General features: G+C 48.3%; 1 protein-coding gene across 1 annotated transcript in view; it reads left to right on the forward strand.

The window, feature by feature from the left end:
* CACNG1 (calcium channel, voltage-dependent, gamma subunit 1) overlaps positions 1-8434 on the forward strand; it is a 13777-nt gene continuing 5343 nt past the window's right edge. The window contains exon 1 of the mRNA XM_011949775.1: positions 1-348. Coding sequence (XP_011805165.1) covers positions 120-348 — 229 coding nt within the window. The 5' untranslated portion in view covers positions 1-119. The remainder of the gene's footprint in view (positions 349-8434) is intronic.

Genomic DNA, 8434 nt, shown 5'->3' on the forward strand with positions numbered 1-8434 from the left:
AACTTAGTGGCCACTCCCAACTCGACAATCACTGCCACCCCCCCCAGCTCGGCTGTCACCTGCCCGAGGAGACGCAGCCGCCGGACCCTGCCCAGGGCACCCACGCCTCGGCGACCACCATGTCCCAGACCAAAACACTGAAGGTCCGCGTGACCCTCTTCTGCATCCTGGCAGGCATCGTGCTGGCCATGACGGCCGTGGTAACCGACCACTGGGCTGTGCTGAGCCCCCACATGGAGCACCACAACACCACCTGCGAGGCGGCCCACTTCGGCCTCTGGCGGATTTGCACCAAGCGCATCCCCATGGACGACAGCAAGACCTGCGGGCCCATCACCCTGCCTGGGGGTAACGTACCCACCCTCCGTCCCAATCCCCACCTCCCGCCCTTCCCCGTCGTCCCCCTGACAAATTTGCCCATGCCAAGGAAGGCAGGTTTCTCAGGCTAGAAATAGGGCAGCCGCCCAGACCTTTCTGCCCAGGGAAGAAGATCTGAATTGCATGTGCTGTGCTGGTGGCTGGGGCTGGGTTGTAAGATGAGGGCGTTTGTCCCAGCTATTTCTATCTGGCTGGACCTTGAGGCTTTTCGCCCAGAGCAGAGAGCTGGGCAGGCTCAAGACAGGAACCTCAGCTCTACCAGCCCAGGGACTTCTGGGCTCCACCTGGTCACTCTCCCTGCAAAGACATGCTGGGTGGCTCTGTGTCCTCAGGCGGGGGGGAAACCATGGAGCTGGCAGGTTTGTTCCTGGCCTCAAGGCAGGGGAGGAGAGAGGACAGGCGATGGAATATGCAGGGTCCTGTGCAAAATGAAAGTGCAGGGTTCCTTGCTCCAAATTACCAAGGATTTCAAGGCAGTGATAGCAGCACATGAATCCAAGCATGGACCCTTGTGGGCCCTGGGCCTGGAGCAGCTGCACAGGTTGAATGTCTGTGAAGCAGGACGTGGCTGTGGGTGAGCCACCTGCCTCTACCTTTTTTTTTTTTTTTTTTTTTGAGACAGTTTTGCTCTGTCGCCCAGGCTGCAGTGCAGTGGTACAATCTTGGCTCACTGCAACTTCTGCCTCCTGGACTCAAGTGATTCTCCTGCCTTGGCTTCCCCAGTAGCTGAGATTACAGGCATGCGGCACCACACCCATCTAATTTTTGTACTTTCAGTACAGACGGGGTTTTGCCGTGTTGACCAGGCTGGTCTTGAACCTGTGACCTCAGGTGATCCACCTGCCTTGGCCTCCCAAAGTGCTGGGATTACAGGCGTGAGCCACCGTGCCTGGCCTCTGCCCGCCCTTTTGTCAGGACGTCAGTCCATTATGCATCCTCCCTTAGCTCAGACCCTGTCAGAGTTACAAAGCATTTCCTCACCCTGTAATTTAAGCATATTCCTCGATTTCCTACCATGTGACCGAACCACACGTCGAAGGTAAGCTCCTTTTCAGGAGTACCTGGTAGTTGCGTGACTAGCCTCTATTCTGCAAATGTCGAGGCTTCTGGATTCTTAGCAAATATAGCACTTTAGAGGAAAGAGTGCTATATGGAGGCCAGGGAGCTAGTCACCGTTGCCCATTACCCTCAAATGACCATCCAGGGAGGACAAAGATCATCTCAGCCTCTGCTTCTTCCTCTATAAAATATGGGACTGATTCTCAGCAATGTAAGATCCCTTCCCAGGTTTACAGACGCCCATCCACGGTGGCGGTGGAGCAGGGTTATGTCAGTATGATGTCCCACCTGGTTTTCAGGATTATTCCCTCTTTTATCAGACTTTGGTGTTCCTTGAAACCTGTCCTTCAAGGACACTAGGGCTGAGTCCCCAAAGATCTTGCAGTCTCCATGTGAACCAAAGAGCCAAGACCCCATCCTCCCATATCTCTGCTCCCTCTTCCTTCCCGGCTGCTTGCTCCAGAGATCCCCTCCCTCATGCACGCCCACTGGACGCCCAGAAGACTCGCAAGTGCCCAGCTGTTGTAGAAACACCAAGTCCTAGGGCTGAGGGTGACAGGTGTGGCCATGTGCTTGCAGGATATCGCATAGCCCGGATGCCCATGCCCCTTGGCGACTGCCGAGCACACCCATAAACAGGCACACCCTCCAGCCAACTCCCCTGGGCAGGGCAGGGCAGGGCAGGGCAAGGCAGCTTCCTCAGGGACCGCACATGGGGACGTGCTGTTACAGTCCTGTTCACCCGTCCTTGGAACCATCTGCCTTTTAAAGTCAGAGCAGAGAACTGGGCAGTGAGCCGAGTCCACACAAGGAAGAGACAGGCTGGTGAGAGGTGACTGGACCAATTACAGGGGACCAACAGGCATTGCTTGGCCTTGAGCCTGACCAGGATCTACCTCTTTGCCTTCTTAGCCTAACCAGCTATGAACCATACTTTCCACACTTGTGACACCGAGCACTACCTTTCCCCCAGTCATCTTCCAAAGTATGTTCCTGCCTTTTTCCCTCTCTTTTCTCTGCAAATGGACATCTTTTCTCCTTCCCCATATGCCCTTCTTGTGCCCCCTGGGACCACTCTTGTCTGGAGGGAGGAAGCGGGTTCATATGTGGCCTCTCATTTATTATTAACAACAACAACAATAATAATGGCACATACATGTAACCCTGTGTGCCGAATATTGTTGTAAATGCTTTACATGTATTAACTTTGAATGACATCAGGAAAAAAAATAATAGAGAAAGAACCTCCAAAAATCTTCTTCTCCATAAAAGCAATGAGAAAGCTGGTGGAAATGGTCAGAATCAACATTTTCAGAGCTCTGGAAATTAACCAAAGTCCAGCAAGAAAAATGGGTGAATCTCAGGAGGACCAGTGAGTTCTGTGGTGTTTTAACTTGACTTATTCCTGATTCCCTTTTCCCTTTCCCAACTCTGTGGTAACCTCGCAAACCAACGTTCATAACCACAGTGAAAATCAGCATCCCAGTAGCCTCTGGAGGGGAGAGAATGGGGTTGGATCAAAGGCCCATTCCCAGAGAGTTGTCATGATTTGACCTGTCTGGTGATTCCCTGAAAAGCCCCACTTGAGAAGCTGTTTCTGTTTGACCTGACTCTGAGCTCATCCGGTGCAAACAGTCTTTCTCCCTGGGGACATTTGTGGAAAATAATTAGAGATGATTGCTTAACATCATGGCTGTCTGAGGCAGTAGATAACAGTTGGGAAAACAACAGGCTAACCAAAAAACTGAAGACTAAGATGTCCATAGGTTGCTTTGAAAAGCTCCAACAAATTCCTGGGAATCTAGGAGGTGACATGCATGCACAAAGCTATGTGCACACTCAGGAAAGACCTAAGAAGGCCCTACACACCCTCTGCCTTATCTTAAGGCTCTGTTCAAGCAGAAAGTGAAAGCTAAGGCGGAGATGTGGGTGGCTTACCTGAGTGTGAGTCATATGCACAGAGCCCCTCTGTAAAGACTGGGGAAGTCATTGTTGCCAAACATTTTAGGAAATTTCTAATTGGTCACTAAGCTAATTGAACAGGGATTTCAGTGGTCACACATGACAAAAACACAGACTTTACCATCTTAGTTCAAAAAGTCACTAAACAAACCACAGGAACAAATCCTCAAGAAGGGGGAACAACTGATTTCCAGAGTTGCCGCATTATATTGTTTAAAAAATACTGGCTGGGTGCGGTGGCTCACTCCTGTATTCCCAGCACTTTTGGAGGCCAAGTAAGAGGATTGCTTGAGGCCAGAGGTTTGAGATCAAACTAGGCAATATAGCGAGACCCTGTCCCTACAAACAAACAAACCCCACAAAATAGCCAAGAGTGGTGGCATGTGCCTATAATTCTAGCTACTCCTGAGGCTTAGGTGAGGGAATTGTTTGATCAGACTACAGTGAACTATGATCACGCCACTGCACTCCAGCCTGGGACAGTGAGACTGTCTCTAAATAAATAAATACACACATAAACACAAGACATGCAAAGAACTAAAATGATATGGGGCATATATGGGGCAGGGAGAACTCGATAGATCCCCAAGGAAGCCAGATATTGGACTTACTAGACAAAAACTTTAAATTGGCTATGGTAAGTATATCCAAAGAACTTTTTTTAAAAATCAAAAGCATTAAAGATGAAAATGATGTCTCATGAAATAGAAACTATCAATAAAGAGACAGAAATTATTTTTAAGGACAAAATGGAAATTCTAGAGTTGAAAAGTACGATAACTAAAATGAGAAATTCACTAGAGGGGCTCAATAGCATATCTGAGCAGGTAAAAGAATCAGTGACCTTTAAGATAAGCCATTTGAGATTAGTTAGTCTGAGGAACAGATAGAAAAAAAAAAGAAAGAAAAATGACAAGAGCCTCGGAGACTTATGGGACACCATCAAGTGTATGTAAAGGAAGTCCCAAAAGGAGAGGGAAAGAGAGAAAGGAACAAAAAAGGTATGGGAAAAATAATGTCCAAAAGCTCCCCAAATTGGATGAAAAACATTAAAAATCTACAAATTTGTAAAGCTCAATGAACTCCAGGTAGAATAAACTCTAAGGGATCCACACCTAGACACACGATAATCAAACTGTTGAAAGAGACAGAGGATCTTAAAAACAGAAAGAAGCAATTCATCACATACGAGGAATCCTTAATAAGATGAACGGCCAATTTTTTCCCAAATCTATGGAGTCCAGAAGGTGGTGGGATGACATACATATATTAGCTCACCTAATCCTCACAAAAACCTCCATGAAGGCCATGCTATTATCATCATTCCAATCTTACGGATAAAGAAAATGAACCACTGAGAGGTTGAGATATTTGACAAGGTAACACAGGTGATGAGCAGAGCAACCAGGACTCATACTCAGATGATTACCCCTAACATTCACCTTTTTAGTCAATACATTAACTACTTTACAACAACTCAGTGAGTGGATTCTTATTCTACAGGTGGATCCTATTCTACCAGTGGCTCCTATTCTACAGGTGGTTCTTATTCTACAGGTGGTTCTCATTCTACAGGTAGGAACATGGAGGCTGAGCATAGCCTTCCCCAGGCTAACTAGCTAACAAATAGAGGTTCTCCACTCAAGTCTTGAATCCAGAGCCTCCTTTCTCTCCAGTTCCTTCCCACACCCTCTATTGTGCATGTAAACACAGCTCCTAAAAGCTCTGACCCAAGTGAACACAAGGAGTCCAGCTTTTGACATGGCATAGTTTGAAGGCAGCCAGACCAGAAGCTGGTGCAGTGGAGGAGACTTCTCAAGGTCCCATTTAGTCTTAGAATGTTGGAGGCTCAGTGGGCAAGAGCTGTCTAATTTTTCTACTGTCCCCCAAAGAAAGGACTTCCATGTACAACATCTAAGACCAATTTTAATGCCTCCAGAATGAGAGCAGGGGCCTCTCCCATAGGAGAGACTATGTGTTCTGAAAGTCCAAATGAACCCACAGAGAGGCCACCCCTGCCCTTGGGCTGGGTGAAGTGTTACTTCTTTCAGGCTCTGCCTCTTTAGGGCAAAGAGGCAGGCTGCCCCACGGCCCACTTTGCCTAGTGCCCCATTTTCCCTACTGGTCCCTCTTCTCTCAGTGCAGGAATTGGGACTGGATGAAACAGCATGATACTACTGACCCCAGGAATTTCATGGGCTCCCCTCACCACACACAGGAGTCCATGCCAGAGGCCTAGGCCAAAGCCAGGCTTCTCCCATGGAACAGTAGTGCTCTGAAGCTCCAGGGTCAGGTCTTGGAGATTTCTCCAGCCCATTTTATAAAATTCTTCAGTCAGAGGTGTGGGAGGAGACACAGCCCAGAAAACCACTGTCAGGAGCTGATAGAACTTCTTTTACCAAAAGGCTAAAAACAACACTGGCACCAATGCAAGTTACAGGCTTTCTTGCATCCCTAAAGTACCAGTTTCTTTGGTTTTAGACAAATCCACAAAGTATCTTTGAATATATGAAAGTCTACATGGACTGTCACTTGGTCCACTGATACATTCTCAGTGATAACCCAAGGCATCCCCTAATCCTACCAGCTGTTCCAATTATCAAAGAAAGATCCCTATTAACTCCAGTTCAGCTTGGAGCTAAATGTGGCTTCTGCTCTAATTCTTCGAAACTGGCACACTAGACATGGTTCTGCACAGTGACTAATGCCCTTAACCAGAACACTTGTTTAGCCAGACTGTTCCATCCCCCAGTCAAGTCTGAGGGCTGAGTTCACCATAGTTTTAATAAATACCCCATTTAATATTTTTAAACCACCGAGTCTTACAGAAATAAGGAGATTAAAATCAGCATAAGCCATTTGCAGAGACAAAGGAGAATGGCACAACGTCAGAGTTCCTAACACCCCAGATCATCATCCTGGCACTGGAATCTTTGCTGACTTAGTCGGAAGCAAAGCTGCAATCCCTGAGCTTTGTGTAAGTATGATGGAAGCCGGGGCAGTGGGACAGAGAGGGACATCCCAGAGGCAGAGGCAGGAAGGCTCAGAGTCTGCAGAGGACCGTCACAGTCCCTCTCCTCTTGCCCCATGACTAAGACGGGTCCCCCTCGGATGTCCTTCCTCTTTATGTTGCCCCGGATGCTCAGTTTCCCAAATAATATCCACCTGGACCCAGGGACAGGGGAGAGGGAAGGGGCTCATAGTAGGGTCTGTCCATCTGAACAGGACCCTCACCCTCTTGAGTGACATGGGCAGATACCTGGCCTGACTTGTCCCGAATGAGGCCTGGGTCTGACGTGCCCCCACCCCTACAGGGGCCATCGGGGACCATGAAAGGGTTTATGGTCTCCAGTGGGCAGCCACATAGCCCAGGAGTGGATGTTTCTCCCAGGTTCAGGGCAGGAGACACTGGCCCTTTCCATGTGCTAAGCCCAAGAGAGGGGACGGGTCGGCCCATCCGTCCTCAGTCCCCTAGTTCAGCCACGTAAGAGTGAAGCTGAGGCTTCCTGATGCCCCGAGAAGGAATCCTACCCACTGGAGGCCCCCTCCCTCCATTTGAGGACACTTAATGGAGAAGAGGGAGGGGGAACATTGTACCTGGACCAATCCCCCCAAAAGCTCACAACCTGGCTCCTGCAGACACGTAGGCTACCCCTGTGTCTGAGTTAAGATCATTTCTATCCAAGCAGCCAGCAGCCACACAGAGCCTGGCGTTTATCTGGTGGGGATTGGGCGAGCCAAATGCTACCTGTGCGAGAGTCACCTCAGCAACCCACCAGGTGCAAACAGCCGTGCTCCAGCAAAGCACTTCCTGGCCCTCATCTCAGGGTCCTCCGCTGGGAAGGATTTTAACTGACAGCTTTTGAGCAGTCAGAGAGGCAGCTGACGGTGAAATACACTTGAATTCAGTCAATTCTGACAACTGAAATTGGTTCTTAAAGAATACAACAGAAACAGAAATGTTTCTTTGTCCAGAGGGAGACACGTGGAGACTTATGACATAACATGGGCCATTTCGAAGCAGTGATTCAAGAGATCTATAGCTAATAATCTAACAAATAGAAGAGGTCTGCATTATGCTTTAAAATAGCACCGGACGCCGAGAGAGAATAGCAGAGAATCAATTCTGACATCACCACCAGCAGTCAGACACCCCAGGTAATGTGGTTCAAAAGGAAAGTGATTTAAATATAGAAGCACACAGAGAAGGCTGTTTATGCCAGGAACGGGCACTGCTGCTAAACCACATCCCATCTCCAGGGCTCATTTCCTTCCTCAGCCTCAGGAGAGGGAGCAGCCCTGACTTTTGGGGGAAGGAGGGGAATGGTACAAGACCACAGGCTTAAGGAGCAAGAAGATGATTTAGGTCCGATTAAAGAAGGCCTTCATCCCCCCAAAAAAGCCTTGGTGTCACTGCAGGTACATTTACAGAAAGAACTAGCCATCAACCGTCTTGTGAGCATCTAAATGAAGCCTGGAAGTGAACAAATGAATTGACAAACTAGACACCATCTAAACTAGAGGACGAGATGTCTTTCTATTTGAGGGTCATTGACCCACAGGAAAATAAATCAATGAAGGGCCTCCACAAATAAAAAGCAAACTAATTTAGTTTTTGAAGGAAACATAATATAAAATAACCCATTCATCCACTTCCTAAATCAAGAGCAAAGATGATAAACTGTATTTAGGAAGAAATAAGACTGTGCTTTTTTTTTTTTTTTTTTTTTGAGACGGAGTCCCACTCCATCACCCAGGCTGGAGTGCAGTGACACGACCTCAGCTCACTGCAACCTCTGCCTCCCAGGTTGAAGCAACTCTCCTGCCTCAGCCTCCTGAAGTGCTGGGATTACAGGCATGAGTGACTGCGCCCAGCCTGTCCTTTGATTTTATAGTATACCTAGCTATGAGAGAGAGACTGAAGGAGAAAAATGGAAGTGAAATTATATTTTAAATCAGCATGCAGGCCGGGCGCGGTGGCTCAAGCCTGTAATCCCAGCACTTTGGGAGGCCGAGACGGGCGGATCACGAGGTC

This window comes from Colobus angolensis, unplaced genomic scaffold (genome assembly GCF_000951035.1).
Source record: "Colobus angolensis palliatus isolate OR3802 unplaced genomic scaffold, Cang.pa_1.0 Scaffold1, whole genome shotgun sequence".
NCBI classification, from domain to species: Eukaryota; Metazoa; Chordata; class Mammalia; order Primates; family Cercopithecidae; genus Colobus; species Colobus angolensis.